General features: G+C 39.4%; 2 protein-coding genes across 8 annotated transcripts in view; one reads left to right on the top strand and one right to left on the bottom strand.

Moving 5' to 3' along the window:
• The window catches only part of PSPC1 (paraspeckle component 1), a 133,508-nt gene extending 118,953 nt beyond the window's left edge, over positions 1-14,555 (top strand). The window contains exons 8-12 of one of the 5 annotated variants that reach the window (XR_013995550.1): positions 1,181-1,226; positions 3,005-3,088; positions 9,111-9,358; positions 9,588-10,313; positions 13,818-14,555. The gene's annotated coding sequence lies outside the window, so the exon portion shown is untranslated. Of the gene's footprint in view, positions 1-1,180; positions 1,227-3,004; positions 3,089-9,110; positions 9,359-9,587; positions 10,314-13,817 lie in introns of those variants that run through there. The other 4 variants (XR_013995549.1, XR_013995547.1, XR_013995548.1 and 1 more) reach the window with 4 other exon arrangements.
• The window catches only part of MPHOSPH8 (M-phase phosphoprotein 8), a 56,723-nt gene continuing 38,310 nt past the window's right edge, over positions 3,713-22,125 (bottom strand). For 2 of the 3 annotated variants that reach the window (XM_081083586.1, XM_081083588.1), the window contains exons 6-14: positions 17,660-17,785; positions 17,494-17,582; positions 13,869-14,009; positions 12,947-13,033; positions 11,324-11,478; positions 8,010-8,164; positions 6,314-6,441; positions 5,257-5,340; positions 3,713-4,536 (exon numbers count right to left, since the gene is read on the bottom strand). In XM_081083586.1, the coding sequence (XP_080939712.1) occupies positions 4,495-4,536; positions 5,257-5,340; positions 6,314-6,441; positions 8,010-8,164; positions 11,324-11,478; positions 12,947-13,033; positions 13,869-14,009; positions 17,494-17,582; positions 17,660-17,785 (1,007 nt within the window). In that variant the 3' untranslated portion in view covers positions 3,713-4,494. The remainder of the gene's footprint in view (positions 4,537-5,256; positions 5,341-6,313; positions 6,442-8,009; positions 8,165-11,323; positions 11,479-12,946; positions 13,034-13,868; positions 14,010-17,493; positions 17,583-17,659; positions 17,786-22,125) is intronic. The other variant, XM_081083587.1, reaches the window with a different exon arrangement.

Genomic DNA, 22,125 nt, shown 5'->3' with positions numbered 1-22,125 from the left:
CACTGAGGAACACTGATATAGCATACTTGACTTTTGAGAAGTTTAACCATTTAAAAATATCTGACAACTCATGCAGCCCTGAAATGTGACAGCCATTTTGCTACTATTGTATAGCTCTAGAAAATTAATGTTGGGCAGTGATTCTCAAAGCTAGTCCCTAATAGCATTATCATCTGGGAACTTAAGAATGAACATTCTCAGATCCACCCTTGCTCCACTAAAGAAAATCTTGGGGTGGGATCCAGCAACGTTTTTTGTTTTGCTTTGAAAAGCCCTACAAATAGCCCAGCTGTTGTGACTGAGTGGTTGAGTGTGGACCTATGAAGCAAGAGGTCACTGGTTCAATACCCAGTCAGGGCACATGCCCGGGTTGCAGGTTTGATCTTCAGTACGGGCATGCAGGAGGCAGCTGACCAATGATTCTCTCTCATCATTGATGTTTCTCTCTCTCTCCTCCCCCCACCCCTCTAAAAATCAATAAAAAATGTATTTTTTAAAAAGCCCTACAAATAAAGCTGGTTTCTACTAGAGAACCCCTTACCTATGGGTCAAGAAAAAATCTGATATATGTAGGCTAAATGCACCACACTTTAGGATTTTGAAGTTAATTTTGGTTAAAAAAAAAAAAAGTGCCCGGCCAACATTGCTCAGTGGTTGAGCATTGACTTTTGAACCAGGAGGTCATGGTTCAATTCCCAGTCAGGGCACATGCCCAGGTTGTGGGCCCGATCCCCAGTGTGGGACAGCTAAAAAATGACCTCTCTTATCACTGATGTTTCTCTCCTCCCTCCCTCTCTGAAATATATAAATTTTACAGTAACTACTTTCCATTACAGAATTTTATTTTCTAGTCAGTGTAAAGATACTGGTTCATTGAAGATAATTTTATTAACTTTCTGAACATTAAGTTAATAAAATATAAAATACAAATTTAATACTCATAGAAGGAAGTGACATGGCAATTTCCTCTTTCAAAAATCTTTAAAAACATTGACGTCTTCAGGTTATCCTTTCAGTGGTTCTCATGCTTGGAGGTGCAGCAGAATCCCCCGAAGACCGGTGAAAGTGACTGCTGGCCTCGCCTGCATGTGATTTGGGCCCGAGGTTCTCATTTCTACAGAGGGGGGGACTCTGCTCTGGGAACCACGGCTTTTTAGTATTAACATATTTATCCCCTCAGGTCCTTAATCTCTATATGACCTCACAACAAAATACCAGTCCTAGAAGTAAGTGAATTATTGAATAATATTTTATAGTTCAAACAGACTAGTTCGATGCTTGAATACTTTTAGGTCTGCTGCTCAGTGACTCAGCAAATTATTTTCTTTGTAACAGAATGTTTGTAAAGACATGGGAGGAAAAAAGCCATAAACCGATTGTATTTCACTTGTGAGTTTATTACTCCATATTAGCAATGTATACATATAGGAGCAATAACACAACATTTAAAAAATTAGGCCTCGTGGACAAATTTTCTATGATTTAAATATCGGAATAGAGCAAACTTTACATTTTTGTTCAGTTTTTGGTTTTATTTTATTTTAAAGATGTGTACCTACTCCTTGTGTGGTCTTTCTGGTTAATGTTGTAAAGTATTATGGTAGCAGCCCACAAATACAGAACAACGGACAAACCTCCTTTTCAACTCTTTGTGAATGGGAACCCCTGGAGGGATCTTTACCTCCGGCAGTTTTGGGTCAGTCTCTAGGATAAGGAGCCATTCAAGAAGTCTGTCATTGTTGTGAGAAAAATCATGTTTTTACTAAAGCATATATCTTGGCCCAAGGAAAGTAAATGGGCGATATGAGTAAGGCAGAGATAATATGTTGTAGAATAATGGAAATTATATTCTTACAAGTTAAACTGATTAGATTCCAACTGGGAGTCCCTCTGGGAACTTGGATGACAGATAACTATTTTCCAGTTTTGTAACTGATTTAATTGTGAGCCCTCTTTCATTATAATTTCCAGCTTATTATTAGGGGTCCTGTGTACACGGAGGTAGCATCCAGGCCTAGAAATCCCAGACTGGGTTGGAAAGAAGTATCATATGTTAGCACAGGATGGAGGAAGTAAGGTGTATTCTATCAGCCATCCTCTGAACTGAGCAACATTTAGTTTGAGATGTTTATACAGTATTAACTGTATTAACTGTATGAAAAATTTCAAAGTTCTCATTTTTGAAGTCAATTTTGGCTATTTTGATATATAAAGGTTTGGCAAAAGTAGATTTATACTTTTCAGTTTCTCCCAGTTTTTACTCAAAGTCTAGACTTTCATGGTAAATGGTTTGTGAGGCCCTTTCGCCGTTTATATTCTGTTAGCACTATTAAGTTATCCTGTGACTTTTATTGCTAACAGTGTAGCTAGTCTGTGTGGCTCAGTGGTTAAGCCTCATCCTATGAAGCAGGAGGTCATGGTTCGATTACCAATCAGGGCACAACCCCAGATCCCTAGTGGGGGGAGTGCAGGAAGCAGATCAACGATTCTCTCACATCAATGTTTTCATCTCTCCCTCTCCCTTCTCTGAAATCAATAAAAATATATTTTTAAAAATAATAAAGCTAACAGTGTAATGCTGAGGATTTAAAAAGCAGCACCTGAGTTCCAAATTGCAACCTCCTGACATACCACTGAGTAAATCCCACAAATTTAAGAATTCAGATGGAATGACTTGAGAAGATACTGTATGAAATTAAATAATTCCAAATTCCTGGACTGAAACCAAACTATTTAACTGTAGTCCATCATTTAGTGAGTGTTACTAGGTACTTTCCTTTGGTACTAAGTATTGCAGATAAAAGAATATGTAATGTGCTGTCTATAAGCCATACTCAGAGCAGATCTGAATGGTGTAGTTAGGAAGTTAAGTTGACTGAATAACCCAATTATGTGTCCTTATGTCATTATACATTGGAAAGGAGGAATGGCTGAGGAGTGATTTTTCTTTTTTTTTTTTTTAAGATAAAATTCGAGCAAAAAGCTATTACTAATTGCTTTTCAGGGAGTCTGGCCAAAGAGGAATGCATCCCATTTGTGATGACCTGCTTAGTCATGAGATCACCTGTGGTTGAAATAATAAGCTCAGGTATGTGTTCTGTGTTATTTATACACATTTTATACAAGGAGATTGATTTGTTTTGACCTGTAGTACTAAGCCTATCTGTATACATTTTGGTAAGTTAATACTTAGAAATTGATTTGTTTCCCAGAGAAATCACTGTTCATACCATTTACATATAAGAAACCAGAACTTTCAGCATTTTCCACTCAGGGACAAGTATGTTTTTAGAGAAGCTATACTTCTGAGCAACTGTATTAAATTATGTACCTCTACATGTATTCCAGTTAGCACATCTGGCACTGACTCAAACTTTCATGTTCTCTGATCCTGGTTCAGTTGAAATAACTCACCCATTTTCCCCTTGATGACTTTTCTCAGCCTAAACTCCTAAAGGAATGTCTTATTTTCTACTCACTAGTAGTTATGACCTAATAGAAATTTTCTTAAAAAGCCCATTCCTCTTATATGTACTGGACCAAGGTACTATTGACCCCCTCCCCCTTAATGATCTTATGCACTGTTGCTAACTCAAATCTCAATTTTTTTTCAAAAGCTATGAAATCAGATACAGTACTAGTACAAAATTTAGCTAAAAACTACACATTTGGTATCCACATTTATTTGGGATACAAAGAAATAAGAAAGACCAACATTGTGGTACTTTAATGAGAAAACTAGGAAAAGGCAGTTTCAGTATGTAAAATAAAAATGGCTGTCTGAATTGTAAACACAATGTATAGGGACTAATATGTGACATTCTGAAAATTTTATTAAAATTATAACTCACAATTATAAAACTAATCAGGAACTACATTTTAAACATTTCTATAATCCAGACTGAGCTTGATTTATTAGTTCACCAAATAAGAGTTTTACCTATGGAAAAGTTCAGTAACCCCACGGTCTAGCCTCCCAGGATTCAAAGTAAGGGGACGTGTAATATTTCTTTTTAGGCCTCACAACGTTCTGGTTGATTTCTTAGGGTCTGATCTTTTCAAATAAAGGAAACATATCAGAAATAGATCAGACCTTTTTGCTCCAATTTTAAGGGGGGCAAATTCACACTTTATTTACAGAAATTCACCTGGGGTAGTAGAAAATGTCAAATTAAAAAGAAAATTTCAAGTTAAAAAAAGTAATTTTCTTAAATAACCCTGTACCATTCCACATTGTGGAAAACTAAGTATGCAGTTCAGACACAACATCAACTTCAAAGCATTGGCACAAATACTTACATTTCTGTATTTTATAATATATTACATAGAACACATCATGTCCCACATATAACAGATGTTAGGCCTTAAACTGCATGAGGTTTGCAGATCAAACTTTAAATTTGAAAGTGTTAGCTGTGCCAGAATTCCAAACTGCTTGGAAGGGAGTATTTAAAAATAGGTCTGAAAGCCATTCCATCCCAATTCTCTGTTTGATCATTGCAGCTGCACTCTGTACGCACCTATTAGCAATTTCACCTATAGGAAGCAAAAAAAAAAAAAAAAAAATGCATATGGATCAGCACAGAGGTAGTTCTCTTTTCTTAGAAGAGGGGAGAAATATACATGCCCAAGACTTGTTCCTCTTATTTGCAATATTCCCAAATTGGTTATCAATGTAAGTGGTTAGATTATCACTATTATAATAAAAAATCCAAGTGCTGCCCTAGCCGGTTTGGTTCAGTGGATAGAGCGTCGGCCTGTGGACTCAAGGGTCCCAGGTTCGATTCTGGTCAAGGGCATGTGCCTTGGTTGTGAGCACATCCCCAGTAGGGAGTGTGCAGGAGGCAGCTGATCGATGTTTCTCTCTCATCGATGTTTCTAACTCTCTATCCCTCTCCCTTCCTCTCTGTAAAAAACCAATAAAAATATATATATAAAAAAAAATCCAAGTGCTTATTATTTGATTTTGTTATTATATTTAATACTTGTACTATTATACAGACACCAGCTTCATTTTACAAACAGAGTTTAGTGACTAGCCTAGCGACATAACATATGGCAATTAAATACCAAAGCCAAGACTGCTATAGAGACACAATATATTTTATATCTGCCATGTTTTACATTCATATTGCACTGACTTACCCAAGGGAGCACAGGTCTCTAGGACAGGCATACCAAGAAGCCACAACATGATAAAGTTACCTAGCATAACAATTTGAGTAGGAACAATAAATATGAGGAAAGAATTCTCACCTTAGCAGAGGGTGCTTCTGTCAACCTTATAAAGAGTTTATTGAGGCCTGCAACAGGGCTGAATGAGTAAACAAAATGACTATCCTAGGGAAAGAGACCAAAAAGGGTCAGTATTTCTTTCAACATCTACATCTAGAAACAGCTAGGCCAAATCTGAAAAGACCAGAAACCTTTAAGACTCTAAGTTTTGTATTTGAATTCATGAGGTAGTAAGCTGTGATTTCTTTAATTTCCCTTGACTTATTAAAAAGTTACAAATGAAAAAACAATATCCAGGTAAATCTTTATGATTAGAATGCATCCAGTAATATACAGCATGAGTGTTACGAAAGAGTTCTAAATGTGACCAAGGAATCATGCATTAAGGTTCTTCAAGGGCATTTCTTATATTAACACGTTAAGCGCCCTGTCAGTCACCAGTGACTGACACTATACTTTCTGTCCAGAAGACAAAACAGGCTGGGCACTTAAACGCGTTAAAAAGGAAGGTTTACAACCACTATGTATTTTTATTTTAAAATATTTGTAATAAAAATACAAATTTTAGCATAATGAAAGCTAAAATTAAGCATAAACTAAGCCAGTGATGGCGAACCTTTTGAGCTTGGCGTGTCAGCATTTTGAAAAACCCTAATTTAACTCTGGTGCCGTGGCACATATAGAAATTTTTTGATATTTGCAACCATAGTAAAACAAAGATTTACATTTTTGATATTTTATATATTTAAATGCCATTTAACAAAGGAAAATCAACCAAGAAAATAAGTTCGCGTGTCACCTCTGACACGCGTGTCATAGGTTTGCCATCACTGAACTAAGCACAAATACAACAGTAGGACATTTGTTGTATTTGATTATTTGAAGCATGAACAGGTATACTTTTCTTCTTTGTTGAATTTCCTGTAAGTGAAAATTTAGGATGATTACAGGTTATTGCCTCATTTCCAACAACAGGTTTACTGAATTATAATTAACATTTTATTAAAACATAGCCATTTAAGTCATCTTTTGATTAGAAAAATGTACTTTTCAGTAATGAACTATAGAAAAATCTTACCAGAAAAACAGGAAGTTGAAATTTATCATTTAAAATTACAGCTTGTACACTACATGGTCCACAGAGTCGAGCAATAACATCTTTACCCAAAAAATTCGCGTGGAAAATGAATAGCAGGATGCCAGAGCCTGAGCAGGAGAGATGCACACACAGATTTTTAACCCAATCCTTGAACCTCCACCCTCCAGTACCTAAGGGAGGAGATGAGGTGGGGATGGGTAGGGTAGAAGAACAGACACAACTTGTGTGTCATGCCCACTCTCTCCTCCCTAGTGAAGGACTCCTCCAATTTTCTAAACCACAACTCCTGTCATTTTTTGTCTATGTATTTCCTACTGCTAGCTCATAGAATGGACTTTTTAAAATGTGCTTTTAAAATAAAATAATTTTACCGCAGAAAAGAACTGGCATTTGCTGAATGCAAATGCATAGATATCCCTGGAAGTAAACCACTGGGCATTCTATGGTAGTTGTGTTTGGGTGTGGGTTTGAGTGATTTTCTGTTTTCTTCCACATACTGTTTTGCCTTTTCCAAATTGTGTGATTAATAGAAAAAAAATCTCATTTTGGAAAAAAAAGTTAGCATGAGATTTGAAAAAACTCAAGAACACAGACAACAGTGTGGGATTGTGGAGGGTGAGGCGGTAGGAGGTGGAGGAAGATATAGATAAATGGTGATGGATGTAGACTTGGGGTGGTGAATACACAATACAGTGTACAGATGATGTGTTGTTGAATTGTGCACTTCAAACCTGTATAACCCAATAAATTCAATAAAAAGGAAAAGTTAAAAATTAAAAACAAAATATTCTACAAGGTTAATTTTGAAGAAAAGCTATTCTTTTTAAAGGAACAGTTTATTTTTAGACAGAGGGGGAGGGAGAGGGAAATTGTGAGAGTGAAGTATCAATGATGAGCTGCCTCCTGCACACCCCCAATGGGGATCAAGCCCACAAATAGGGCATGTGCTCTGACTGGGAATCAAACCTGCAACCTTTAGGGCATGAGACTATGGCCAACCAACAGAGCCACATTTGCCAGGGGCCCTTTGCTTTGTTTATTCTGGTCTGGGAAGGAAGGGCACACCTTGTCAAACTATTTACGGTTTGACAGTGATTTTGCTTTCCAGCTTTATAATGCAAACTGACATGAACAGTCAATGCCAAGTTCACCAAATAGTGAGTAGTTATGAATGGCTATCAATTATTGATAGGGCTATATATTCATTTTACTTAAACAAAACAGAAAAAGCCAGAACCCAGGTTGCTACGTTTAGGAAGAGACTCAGCTTTCTGTATGTATGGCATCTGTGTCCTAGAGAAGGCATGGTGGCCAGGAAGCAGAACTGAAGTTTCTATTTTCTGCTTTTAAACTTTTTTAAAAAGCCAAGACTATTACCAATAATAAAATCCAGAAGAAAAAAGAAATTGATTCTGGGCTGAGAATGTAAAAATTCAAATAAAACCAAACTGCCATACTTTTTAAACAAGTTCTACAACATGCTCTGTGGACCCCTCAAAGTCACCTGGGATGGTAGATATCAGTTGGTTTCTTTTTTTCTGCCAGAGCAACTCTGTTGATAACTGTTTTACATAATTATTATACTAATAGAATTTTAAGATTTGTTTAAAGAATGAGTTCTAAATCAGTTAACAGCTATAGTGTCACATTTCAAACAGAGAAAATGTAGGCTTACCTTCTGTTATGTTCTGTGGAGGTTTATAATTGAAATCCATTGAAAAATCTGGCCCCTCACAGAGACGATGACATGCTATTGGAAAAATTGGTTCTAGAAGAGCAAGGCGTGCTTCAAAATAATCCTTTATCGTTTCTTCTGCTACTCTTGAAAGTCTAATAATAAAGTATGTAGTAAGAGTTACTATTAATGTAAAAAAGAATCATGAGCCATAAAATTGTAAAACTGTTAAATCCAGATCAACCTTAAAAATAATATGCAATTCCCTCATCCCTCTACTCTGCACTGGGCACCTGACATGCCATTTGTCTTTCTTACTGTCTGTCCTCTCCCAAGGATTCCGGTTCCATGAGGGCAGTCCTTACCCCCACTGCTCTCTCCATCTCCCCAGCAGTCTGAAAAGTGCCTGGCACATAGTGTTCAATAAATATCTGTCTAATAAATGAATGATCAATTTGGAGAATCAGAAATGAGAATTCTGTTAAAAAATAAATCCAAGAATTGGCACACACACAAGCAGTCAAGTAAAATTCAGAAAACTTTTTTTCATTTAAACAGTTTTTAATGAAAGCTGTATATAAGATTACTTTATTCCTGCATTTTCTCAATTGTTTCTTCCTTATGTTTGCCCTTTTTTTTACTTGGTGAGATTTGGCTTTACACTCAAGGATTTTTTTGTGATATTTGTTCAGATTTAGTCTAGTGCAGGGGTGGGCAAACTTTTTGACTCGAGGGCCACAATGGGTTCTTAAACTGGACCGGAGGGCCGGAACAAAAGCATGGATGGAGTGTTTGTGTGAACTAATATAAATTCAAAGGAAACATCATTACATAAAAGGGTATGGTCTTTTTTCTTTTATTCATTTCAAAAGCGCGGGCCGTAGTTTGCCCACGGCTGGTCTAGTGATAACCACCTTGCTGGGGTGAATGACTAAGATTTCTACAGATGGCAGAAATCAAAGTATTTTGCCAATTTGCTGCCCTTTGTCATCCTTTTGGATGGGCATGAATTGAACATTGTACGTCTGCCTCAACTCTGAAAACAGGAGAATATGTGGAAAAATGCATTGAAATGATTTTTATGGTTTTTGCTCTGGTCAGAAGTCACAAAGGAATTAAACTTCATTTCTGGATGCTGCTGCTTCAATGATGGCTGCAAAAGGGCAGAAACTATCTCACTAAGAAGGTAACCAACTCATTTGGTTTGTCCAGCATCCCAGGAATCGCTCCATGTATCATGCAAACCAGGAAGGCTGGTCAACCTACTTGCAGGCTATCTGGATCTGTTATCCATGTGAACAAACTGAGATGAGCTGGCTTCCCAGGATTCCATGTAGCCATAAATGCTGGTCAGTCACACACAAATTATTGGTTGGGCCCTGGCTGGTATTGCTCGGTGGGTAGCGTGTTGGCCCATACATGGAAGGGTCTTGGGTTTAATTCCTGGTCAAGGGCGCTTACCTGGGTTGCAGGTTCAATCCCCGGGCCCGGTTGGGGTGCGTGTGGGAGGCAACCAGTCCATGTGTCACATGGACGTTTCTCTCTGTCTCTCCCCCTCCCTTCCACTCTCTCCAAAAGTCAATGGAAAAATATCCTCGCCCTAGCTGGTTTGGCTCACTGGATGGAGCGTCGGCCGGCGGACTGAAGGGTCCCAGGTTTGATTCCGGTCAAGGGCATGTACCTTGGTTGCGGGCACATACCCAGTAGGGGGTGTGCAGGAGGCAGCTGATCGATGTTTCTCTCTCATCGATGTTTCTAACCCTCTATCCTTCTCCCTTCCTCTCTGTAAAAAATCAATAAAATATAAAAAGAAAAGAAAAATATCCTTGGGTGAGGATTAACAAAAAAATAATGGGTTGGGCGAGGCTCTCATCAAAGGCTGTTAAAGGGGGCACACTCACTAAGCACATATTCCTTTATTTTGACCTTTGCCACCTTTTTTGTCTCCTGTCCAAAACTGACCTTACTTTCTGCTTAAAATATAGATCTCCTACACCTGGAAATGGAGTTACCATCTTGCAGACATGAAGACCCAAGTCAGATTCTAACTATGGTGGATGAGAGAGGCTATTCCTGCCTAAACTGCCTACCTCTATACTTGGTTATATGAATAATAAACACCTTACTTGTGTTAGCTACTGTCTGTGACGTTCCTGTTACTTGTTGCCAAAGTAAATGTCTTAGAATTCTTCTGAAAAAGAATGGGTAAACTGTGAAGCATCTATACAATGGAATGATCCAGCATTAAAAAGAAATGAGCTATAAAGCCAGGAAAAGACATGGAGGACATTTAAGTGCATATCAGTAAGTAAAAGACCACCATCTGAAACGGCTACATACTAGATGATTCCAACTATGTGAAATCCTGGAAAAGGCAAAAATATGGAGACAAAAAGGTTCTCAGGGTTTAGTGGGGGGAGAGGGATGAATAAGTGGAGCCTGGGGGGCAGTGAAACTATTCTGTGTGATACTATGATGGTGGGTATGTGTCACACATTTATCAAAACCCACAGAATGTACAACACCAAGGTGAGGGAGGCTGTGCATGTGTGGGGGTAGGGGTTATATGGAAGAACTCTTGTACTTTCTGCTCAATGTCACAGTGAGCCTGAAAGTGCTCTAAAAATTGTGTCCATTAAAAAACAAGAATGAACTAAAATTTAAGAAAATGTGAGCGAAATTAAGAGCCTAGTCAAGATTTTAAGGAGATGCTTCTAGATTAAGTCTAAAAATTTCTAAGTCCTCAATACCTGTAGAAAAGTAATTCATATGCCACTTAAATCTGTGATTTTTTTCTTAAAAAAATCTGTGATCTTTTGAGAAGAGAAGCCCATTGGGACCTCTACTTGACAGTCTTTTCTGAGCAGTTACATATATAGACCATTCCAGTTTTTGTCTTGTGTGTGTGTGCGTGCGTGCCTGCAAATAATTTATATAGAGGGCCTGCTACCAGAGGGAGATAAAATTATAGTTTAATTTAAATTAATGTTTGATAGATGGAGGAACCTAGCAAGGCCTTTCTTTCTTAATCCTCATGAGGATATGGCTTTTTATTTTGGGGGAGGAGAATGGGGGAGGGAGAAATATCAATGTGAGAGAGAAACATCTATTGTTTGCCTCCTGTACACACCCCAATTGGAGATCAGACTCATAACCTAGGCATATGCCCTGACTGGGAATCAAACCTGCAACCTTCTGGTGTATGGGATGAATGATTCTTTAACCAACTGAGCCACGTTGCTAGAGCTAGGCCATTCCTATTTTGATGTGTCCAGCCCTGTAACTTAACTATGGCACAGTCACAGCGCACTTACGTGTCTAAATGATTCTTCAGCAAGTCGTACACCAACACATTGTTACACTGCTTTGCAAAATACATTGCGCTAGTTTGGTGCTTTGACAAAATATTGCAGTCAGCTCCACATTCAATTACAAGTCGTACAATATCCAAATTTCCTCTTTTACAGGCCTAAGTCCCAAAAAAAAAAGGAGCAATAATTAACTAAAGTTAACTACCAGTCAGTGTTTGTCCCTTTTTTCACACATGAGACAGCCTGGGAGCTCTTTGTGAAGAGAGGGAAAGAAGGTTGGAAAAAACCTGGAGTTGGGTCTCCCTGGGTATTAGAAACGTTTACATAAACAAGAGGGTCCCGTACAGAAATCTGTGCTACATTCAAAACGATACCTCTATCCCAACCCAGAAGAAACACCAGGCCTTTTTAAGCTCCACTCTCCATCCATGTCCTGTTGTCTTATTAGGAAAGCCCTGGGAATCTAAAGTGCCTCTTAGCATCACAAAACCTCAGAATTTTCCTAGTATCTGCTCTGAGGAGAGTAACAAGCATGGATACATGTCTGAATTTAAATCCAGAATGGCCCTGAGACACACTTTAAAGACCACTATAGAGTGTCTGTTTAGAACCCACTTGGTGATTTCTCAGTAAGATAGTTTTAATTCATTCTTTGAATGCTACCTCTGCTCTAAACATTGGACAATTTACAAACATAATGGAAAACAAATTCAAAAGTAGGGGTCCTGAACAAAATATTTCCACGAGCCACCAATGAAATGGAAACACAAACAGTGAGCCGGGTTTAAACCCTAAGTGTAAAACCCTAAGGCTGAAGCAGCAGGCGGGCCAGGCCTTTAGAATAACGAATTAGAAAGCAGATTCAGGCAGCCCACTGTGAACCTGGCTGTGGCCATGCTTGTTTACTGACTCATGAAAGAAGGCTGAAAACAGACTGCAGACAAACGCCAACAGTTCATAAACTGTGTCTAAGGACAGGGCAGGAGCAGAGCCTCCACTTGGGGAACTAAAACATTACTAGGTGTTAAAAACTACTGTATCCTAATAGCATTTTATGCCAGGAACCCAGAACTGCCCTAGGAAACGACTAGAACATGCAGAACTTGCCCCCATAGATGCAAATGCAAAACCACTAACCATGGAGGGGTAATACAGGAGTGCACGGGGGCAGCTTTAACAACCTTCCACTTAAAACTATCTGCAAACCACAATTCCTAATACACAATGGATGAAGTGATTAATTCACCTATAAAAACTAGATTATAGCCTCCACTTCACTCCTTGGGCTCTGTGCATAGCCCACTCCAGTTCCCATTTGCACAGTTCATCCCTGTTCACAGCCACAGTGAGGCCACCTGTCACAGTAACCCTAAGGCTGCCTGGGAGCCACAGGACTGAACCTTGTCTGGACTCTGATGTAATCCCTTAGCTCCACGCTTACTTCTCTCGCATTACTCATCACACTACATGTTAAGTGCTTCTCTGATGCTACTTTTCCCATTCATCTATCATGTGCAATCCAGAGATTATCTTGTTCCCCATCAAATCCCCAGGCCCTAGCTGTCGGAGACCCCAACATACACATCTGAGGCATGGAGGGGATGAGCAATCATGTGAGGCATTTACCTTCATTAAAGCGGTCTCACCACTGCTCTGCTGGACATTTACAAAAGCTCCTGCTTCCAAAAGAATAGCCACTGTAGTTAAAAAGTTCTATTAAAGAAAAGAAAACAAATTTAATTCTTCAAATTCTTATATTCAAAAGTAAGATATTTTTGGATGTTTTGAAACTTTTAGCCACCAGGAAAAAGACAATCTATCCCAAGAAGGTAGGTGAAATTTCCTGGTTCTTTACTATGCAGGGTCTTGTGAGAACCAGAGGTGCTGGGTGGGTTAAGTCCCCTGCCCAGCCACACTCTGTTTTGCCAGCGAGTTCAATCTGAGGGTTAACCATTGCCTTCTACATAAGACCCTCTGCATAGCAATCCTTTAGATCAGTGGTTCTCAACCTTCTGGCCCTTTAAATACAGTTCTTCATGTTGTGACCCAACCATAAAATTATTTTCATTGCTACTTCAAAACTGTAATGTTGCTACTGTTATGAATCGTAATGTAAATATCTGATATGCAAGATGGTCTTAGGCGACCCCTGTGAAAGGGTCATTCGACCGCGAAAGGGATCGCGACCCACAAGTTGAGAACCGCTGCTTTAGGTAGATAATAATATGGGAACATTTTAATTATTTTCAATTGGAAATGATTTTTCAATCAAAACCCTATTGATTGAAACTAATTTTAGTACCTTAATCGGAGGTCCTGTTGAATATAAATCCCTTCCAACTAGATAATCATTTTGAAAATTCAACTGCAAAGTATTATTGTTGATTTAAAAGAAAGCATCCATTCATGATAAGTCATAGATAAACTGAAATATAAAATTAAGTTGACTGTATGACTGTTATATTTCACTACAGAAACAGATTTTGTCTTATTCCAGGAGCAGGAATTCCTGTACGACTATGAAATGGCTGCACTGTGAGTGACCAACCTTTTCAGCTGCATGAATGAGTGCGGTGGTCCCATTCTTCTGTCTGCCATTCACTTTGGCTCCCTTTCTGATGAGAAGCCTCAGTAGATCGTCCTGGCCTCCAGCTGCAGCAAGCATCACCAGTGTCATCCCACTTGAATCCTTCATTAGTTTTGTGTAAGGAAAAAATGTCAATGTTTAATCATAAAAATTGTATAACTAAGTTCTTTTCATCTAGACTGTTTCAACGTGAAATTATTAAAGTACATTGATTTAAGCATCTACTTAATTTTTTTCACTAAAATATCCTAATAAAAAATAAAAAATAACCTTTGGAATTTTATATATATAAATGTTACTATGGGAACCTTAATCAGAGTACACTGGATGTTCAAGGCCAATCTAAGCAAGGACATAGCAACCTTACTGTATGCACTGAGCAGGTGTACCTTTCTGAGGCCCAAATATTGATGTCACTATTTGGCAAGAAGCCTCTTTTGTCCAAGTTGGTATAAAAATGTATTACTAACCAGGTGGTACAAGGCTGCTTTTATGTAGAGCTGGGCTGCTGTGTGTGCAATGGCTCCTATGTTTGCTTAGGTTGCTTTGTGCAGCTACTGCTTAGTAAGCTACTTTGAAGAACTGCTTTGTCTAATGGCTACTTAGCAGCAATGGCTACTTGGTCTGCAATAAAGACTCTCTCTTATACGCCTTCGACTTCTCATGTCTTTTCTGTCTAATACTCGGCGTCCATGAAGGTCCAGTTCTTGGCAGAGAAGGACCTGTGCTCCCACAGTTAGCATAGTCAAGCAGGATCAAAGAGTAAGTATTCCAACAGTTATAAAATTTTACAACTTCGATGTATTATGTTCTAAAGGCACATCAATACTTTGCACAAATCTTGAAGCTATCTAGATGGCAAAGGTATTTATCTCAAATTTCAGGTCTAAAAGTTTCCTTGTGTTCTAGGCAAAACTCACATTGATTATATTCATTTAGTTGGCCCAAAGATGTAAGGCTAGAAATGACCACTTGGTCACCTAAGCCCAGTGTATTGAGGACACAATGAAATGAATGTTATCTGGGTTAAAAAACCATTGCTAACTGCTGGGAAGTAAGAGTTTGCTCTAAGGATAAAAAAGATTCATAAGTAAGGAACAACACTGATATGAAAAAAGTGAGTAAAACAACTGCTTTGAATAAGATAAAATTACGTAAAGTTGGTGAATAATAAAAAGGTAAGTATTAGCTAAAATTATTTCCAATTGCTAGTTAAAACGAACACCAGATGAGAAAACCAAACCATTAATTACCATCTGATACAACCAAATTCCAAGAGTATGAATTAATTTGGTTATAATCTGAAAGTTTTAGCAGAATTTGCCAGTATGAGTAATTTGAGGGAACACTAATGTAAGAAAAATTATTTCTAGCAATAGCACTTTCTCTAGATTTATAAAAATCTAACTTTAGAAAGTTCCCTGCATGCATCTCACAAAGACTGGGTGAGTTGGAGAGTAGGGGCCATAGTCAGGGTGGTGGGAGGAGGAGGAGGAGGCAGTGGCAGCAAATAAATGGCTATGAAGCAGGACCAGAGTCTGAATTTCAGGAGGGTTAGTGAGTGATGTGCTTTCATAAGCCTCCCTTTTTTTAAAAAATCCTCACCCAAGGATATATTTAGGGAGGGAGGGAGGGAGGAAGAGGGGTGGAGGGAGAGAAAGAGAGAATGCTCAGAGTGAGGACTGAACCCACAACCTAGGTATGTGCTGTGACCAGGAATCGAACACTCCACTTTTTGGTGCAACCAACTGAACCACCCAGCCAGGGCAACAAAGCTGTTTTTGAATGCTGGCGGTTCTATTCCTTTGACACTACTCACTTTTATAATACGTTTCTGTTATATGACAAAGTGTTCTAATTCCTAATGCAAAAGGTTGAATTTAGTACCTATAACTGAAGATACTCATCCACTTGTGGTTTTTTTTAAACTGGTGCTTAAAGAATCCAACCTTTGCAAATCTATATTGTTCCTTAGGCATTTTATCTTTGCTCAGATTGTTGAAAAGTGGTGGCTTGTTTTGTGACTAATGCATGTTTTACCTTGACAGATGCAATGCACTGTGTAGCTACAATTTTCTGGAAAAGTAAATCTTTTAGGAATTGTTATTCAAATCTTCAAAGAAAACATCTGATAAAACCCAACATGCATCCCCGATACTTAAGCAGCTTAAAAAAAAAAAAAAGGCAGAGTATAGGAGGTAAACCACCAACAAGACAGAAATCAAACCTGATGCCATGACCCTGAGGGAAAATCCTACTCAGACCAAAAACAGAACAGATCACTTCTATCACCACTGTTGTTCAGATATCACCAATTTCACAAGACCAAAGAAAGAAATATTGAAAATAAGGGAAACAAAATAGTTATTTTTAGCAAGTGGTCAAACTAGCTAGAAAGTAACTTCAAAATTACCACAGTGAGAGAATTTTCTAAAGTGGCTGGAGACACAAACACAAACAGAAATCAATAGCTTTATCACAGCTGGAAAACAAAATGTAAGAGAAAAAAGATCTCATAATCATAGCAAGATAATTACAAAATTATAACATATTTAGAAATTGATCTGAAATAAATAATAACTATGAAGAAAAAAATTGTTTTGCTTAAGGAATTAAAATAAAGAGCTGAATGTAGTTATGTCCCTAAATGGAAGACTGAAAATGTAATCATGTTAATTCTCAGCCAAATTGATCTATATATTTCATGCAATTTTAATCAAAACAATTTTTTGAAGTGTAACCTCAAATGATTAAAGATCCACAACTATAAGCAAGAAAATGAAAGAAGAAAATATATAAATCTTTTCTAAGCAAGACAAGACACCCAAAAGCCATAAAGGAAAAGATCAACAGATGTAACTACCTAAAAATATAAGCCCTCTACCCTGGCCTGGTGGCTAGGTTGGACCTTCGTCTTGGACACCATAAGCTGGTGGGTTCAATTCCTGATCAGGGCACATACCCAGGATGCCAGTTCAATTCCCATTCTGGGTGCGTGCTGGAGGCAACTGACCAATGTTTCTCTCTGTCTCGAAGAACGACATTCTCAGGTGAGAAAAATAAAAATAAACAGAAACCCTCCAAGCAATAAAAGATTAAAAAAACAAAAACAAAAAACCAACAAAGCTAAAAACCAGGAAAAAAGGGGTTAATATGCTTCCATATTTAAAAACACACACAAAATATTCTCCCATTTTTTTGGGGGGGAGGCAATCAAATTTTTGGTGGCCTTGTTTCAACAAGGCTGAAAAAAAAATTCATAAATCAGTATAAAACCCACGGCAACAATAGGAAGTCAGGCAGTTGCTGTTAATAGACAGCTCTCAATGAAACACAGTGACTTGAAACACCACCCCTAATAGCAGCAGAGGTTAAACCATTGACAAAATCAGAAGGATCACAGCTGAACCAAATGGTCACTTTAGGGGTGGGAATACAGGGACTAAAATTTTCTACATTCTGCAATTTTTGAATTTTATAAAGTGAAAATGCAATACTTTTGTAGCTAAATAAAAAAGAAAACAATTATTTTAAAAGCTAATTTACATATTCCTTTCATGAGATTTTACAAAGATGTATTTACTACCTCTTGGTCCAGGTTATATTCTTCATTTGAATTAAGTGCAACCTTCACAGTAATATAATCCCCATTTTTCACAGCATCTCTCAATAAATCTAAAATGAAAGAAATGATATTAGGTTTCTGTATCTAGATTTATGAAAAGGGTCCTCATAACTCCCACACTACTCACTGCTTGGAATGGCATCTGTTACAGAAAAGTTCTCATCTTCCCCATCAAGATGCTTTTGAAAATCTTCTAGTTTCATCCATTCCAGCTGCAGGTCCATGCCTAGACTCAAAATCTGCTGTCTGCCATCTGGAACATAGAAGGGCTTTAAAATACTTTTTTCTGTACTGGCTTAACCAAAACTTTATATACACCTTTAACATATGTCATTATGTAACTGAGTCTTCAATGAAATTTCTGATTTTCTTTGGTGAGTAAACATAAACTACCCATATTTAGAAGTTACAGTGCTTCAAAAGCTTAAAGATAAATTGGTAAACTATTAATTATAAAATAGTAAAATATGAATTGTAAGTATAAGATTAAGTAGCTCAAAGGAAGAGAGAAACTAGAGTCAGTAAGAGGAACTGCTAACATTTCTTTCTTTGGCCATTCTTCTTGTACATTGCTTTCAATCATTGGAAATGTGTAAATAACAGTAAATGCCCTTTGATCCTTCCAGACTCGGATCACACTTTTCCTCCTGAAAGCCCTCTCTACTGAGTGTACTCCAGGCCCCACCACCACCATTAAGCAAATGATGATCTCAGTTGTCTGATCCCTGGACTCAGTGAGTCTTTTTTTTTTTTTAAATATATTTTATTGATTTTTTACAGAGAGGAAGGGAGAGAGATAGTTAGGAACATCGATGAGAGAGAAACATCGATCAGCTGCCTCCTGCACATCTCCTACTGGGGATGTGCCCGCAACCCAGGTACATGCCCTTGACCGGAATCGAACCTGGGACCTTTCAGTCCGCAGGCCGACGCTCTAACCACTGAGCCAAACAGGTTTTGGCGGTGAGTCTTAAGCATAACTCATTTGGGAGAAATTAAAAATGACTGAAAAGCACAAATAGTTAAAGGCTTTTACCTAAAACCAAATCCTCAAATGACACAGACGTTATGCAGTTAACCTTGCCATGGAAATGGAATTTGTAAAAGCAATGCAAATACACTTCTCCCAAAGCTCTCAACTGGAACCAGCACTGGGCATGGAGACATGACAGCACAGCCTCGAGTGACACACTTAGATCTGTACACCAGCTCCGTCAGCTGTGTGACTTTAAGTTACAGAACTCACTATACCTCCCTCTCTGAACAGAAAAAGCAGCTAACACTCCATAAGGATTGTGTAATTATTTCTGTGAATTAATGCATTTAGACTATAATGACCTGTGAGGTCACCGTCGAGGAAAGCGAGCCACCTCCTCCCAAAACTCTGGGAAACCACAAACCACAGGAAGCACTGAGGAGGCCATACAAATGAAAGGCCATATAAATGGAGACCAGGCCATCTAATTTACAGGATTGTTAAGTAACAGAACACAGAGCTCCAAATCAAGAGCTCTCCTCCCCATGAACCTATCTGGTTTTTAAATCTGCAAGGACCTGATTCTGAGGTGTCTGAACATGCCCAGGTAAGTGCTGTTATCTCCTGCTATAGTTTTATACCGCGGCCTCAACAGAACATGGGGCGATTACTGCTGATGCCCGATACATGGTCTAGTTGGGCAACCTGTCCAGTGGGGTTACAGCTGTTATTCAACCCAACACAACACTGTCTGTATGGAAACAAAGAGGGCCTGCAGCAGCCAGTGGGCTGCACTCAGTAGCTTGGCTGATGATCAGTCAAGAGCCCTGGCCATTAATACTTTGCACTAATAGGTGGGCTACTCTAAAGGGGTTGACCCTACGGCTCAGGCAGTGTGAAGCCACAGGTGGATGATCATGAGTGAGCTTTTGTGGGGTCAGGACATGTGGAAAGACATTTGAGTCCACCTGCAAGAACCTAAGGCTCCTCACTTTTCCACATCCCAACACATGAGGTACTAACACCCGCTGGCAATCAGGAAAGTGAGGCCCTAACAGCTGACCCTTCAGTGGATGCAGCAGATAGGTAAACAGGAGTGGCCACCACAACGCCTGGGTCGGATGGGAGTATCGCTCCAGAAATAGTGACTTGTTAATGCAGTGACAGTATTAAACAATTTATAGGGCAACTGCCATAGGAGTTGGGGGCCACACATTCATTGTATCAGCACCTCCCTCCAAGTGGGGCAAACCAAAGCTATTCCCTGTTGCTATGCAAACCAGGCTGCCACTACTAGAGGATTAAAGAAGTTGAGAAGACAGTGATGGGGTCACGTTTTAGAGATCACAATGTGCTAGACTGGGCAAAAGAACATGACACTGACTGGAGGCCCATCCCCCTTATGACCTGCAGGCAATAGGGCTGGTAGAAAGGAATGAGTAGTAAAGCCACAGATTATGTTACTACCAGGTAAACCGCTATACCAAGGTGGGCTAAAGTACTATCCCAGGCTTTCATACAGTTGAATGATCAGCCAGTAGGGCCCATTGTCCATATGACAGACTAGAGACCCCTGTTGAGGTACCTAATGCCATAAAGCAGGGGTGGGGAACGCCTGCCTGGCCCCGGCCCACAAAATCATTTGGTCTGGCCCTGCCAAGCCATTAGGGGTGAGTTAATTAAATGTTTGACCAAATACAGCAGGCTAATTTTTCTAAGTTAATAATTTTGTATGGCTGGCAAATGATGTTATAAATATCCCAATAGCCCTTGACAGAAAAAAGGTTCCCCACTCATGCCATAAAGGAACATAAGTCACAAGAGACAGTCATTGCCCTGACTCGAATTGTGGACCAAAGTGCTGTGCTGCTAAGAACATGAAGCCCCCTCACACCTGGGAGAGGCATCCATCATCTATAGGAATTTGCAATGAGATGTCCCACCGGGATGAGGGTAACTTGGCATCCCAGGTGAGGGGAACTACACTGGCACCCTGCTGTCCTGCCAGCAGGACAAGCACAGAGAGGAAAAGCACAGAGAGGAGATGAGCTGGGGGTCCCAGTCTGGCATGTTCTACTCCCAGCAGTCCATTTCCTCACCCTGTGTGCTCCAGCTGACATGGATGGTATACATGTCCTGGTCAAGTTCCTAAAGTTGCTAACCCCCCCTCTCCTCAAGGCCAGATTTGGTTTCCCATGGATGCCATCATTCAGCCACCATCTCTGTTCCCTCCATTGCCCTGGATGATGTTATGACACACAAGAAAGCCCCTACACTAAGCTTACCCAAGCCTTGAATGTTAGCCAACAAAGCCCATCTTTATTGAATACTGAAAAGTCCCTAAGAGAGAGCTGTCCTCTGAAGCAGGATGGCTTGGACATTACTACTGCGTCACAAAAGGCAGACCTGTGCCACTGTCCAAACACAATGTGTTCACACCATTAGTCTGCTAATATATCACATTGAGGACACAAGTGAATGCACTGCGTGATCTGACCCCTAGCCTAGCAGACTTAATAAATCAGTGGTTCTGATCTTGGGGCTTAAAGGAAAAATTACTACTTGCTTTGGGAATCATTGTCTTAACCTGTTATTGCTTGCATATGCCTGTACTGTAGCTGTGGTGTCTGTCTCCAATGCAACCAGAGAGAGGCCAAATGAGCCACTTCCATGCTGTGAAAACCCATGCTGACCCCTCAAGGGCACATTGCGGAAGAGGAGGCATGTGACATTGTAAGAGCCAGTCACAAGGGTGGAGTGTTGGAAGAGGTCATTCAAAGGACATGACCATCGATTGAACATCATAGGCAACTGGAGGTTCCCTCAACCCTCCCATACCTAGAATGTATGTCCTCACCACCGTTCTCCCACAGTGGGAGCCACTTCAGGGATGCAGCCTTGATAGCAGAAGGTACTGTGAGACCACCCGAACATCATTTAGGCCTCTCTATAAACTTTAAGACTTGGCAGGCAGTTTGGAGATCTACTTGCCTCACAGTCTCCCAAGATGAGCCTCGTATGTTAAGTTCCCTTGCTTATTCTACTTGCCAACTACCAATTTGGGGTGGCTGCCTTCCAGTTTCTCCCTGCCCTTTCTGTAAAGGGTGGTTCAGATATCATCTGGGGATGCCCAAGGGTACAAACCAACATCTACTGTGTGTGTTCACTGCCTGGTATCCTAAATAGCAGAGCTGCTATTTGGCATCTGGCCTTGGGGCAAGCCATTTCCTCCTCTCCCTTGTCTATATATAGGTCCTAGCAATTGTCCCAATTTCCTATAAGCCAATGCATCTAAAAGCATGATTTACCTGATACCCAGGGCCTAATTGTTTTGTAGTACCAAGGCAACCCAGACTATCCACTCTGCCATATATTCTGTAACATTAATTCTCTTCAACTTTTTCAAGATTCAAATGATACAGTTTTATCAGATTTATTCTGTCCTAGTTATAAGTACATATATATTGCACTCTTTCTGTTACCCTCACAGCCATGTGCCCAATATTCCACACATTGACCTCCCTCCTCAGCCAATCCCAACATCATCAGGAGAGCATTTACAAACATGCCATTTAGGAAGTGTCATTTGCTGCAGTTAAAAGGATAGAATATCAGTT

The sequence above is a fragment of the Myotis nattereri genome (genome assembly GCF_964212035.1).
Source record: "Myotis nattereri genome assembly, chromosome: 2".
Classification (NCBI taxonomy): domain Eukaryota; kingdom Metazoa; phylum Chordata; class Mammalia; order Chiroptera; family Vespertilionidae; genus Myotis; species Myotis nattereri.
This window is presented reverse-complemented; position numbering and strand designations above follow the sequence as displayed.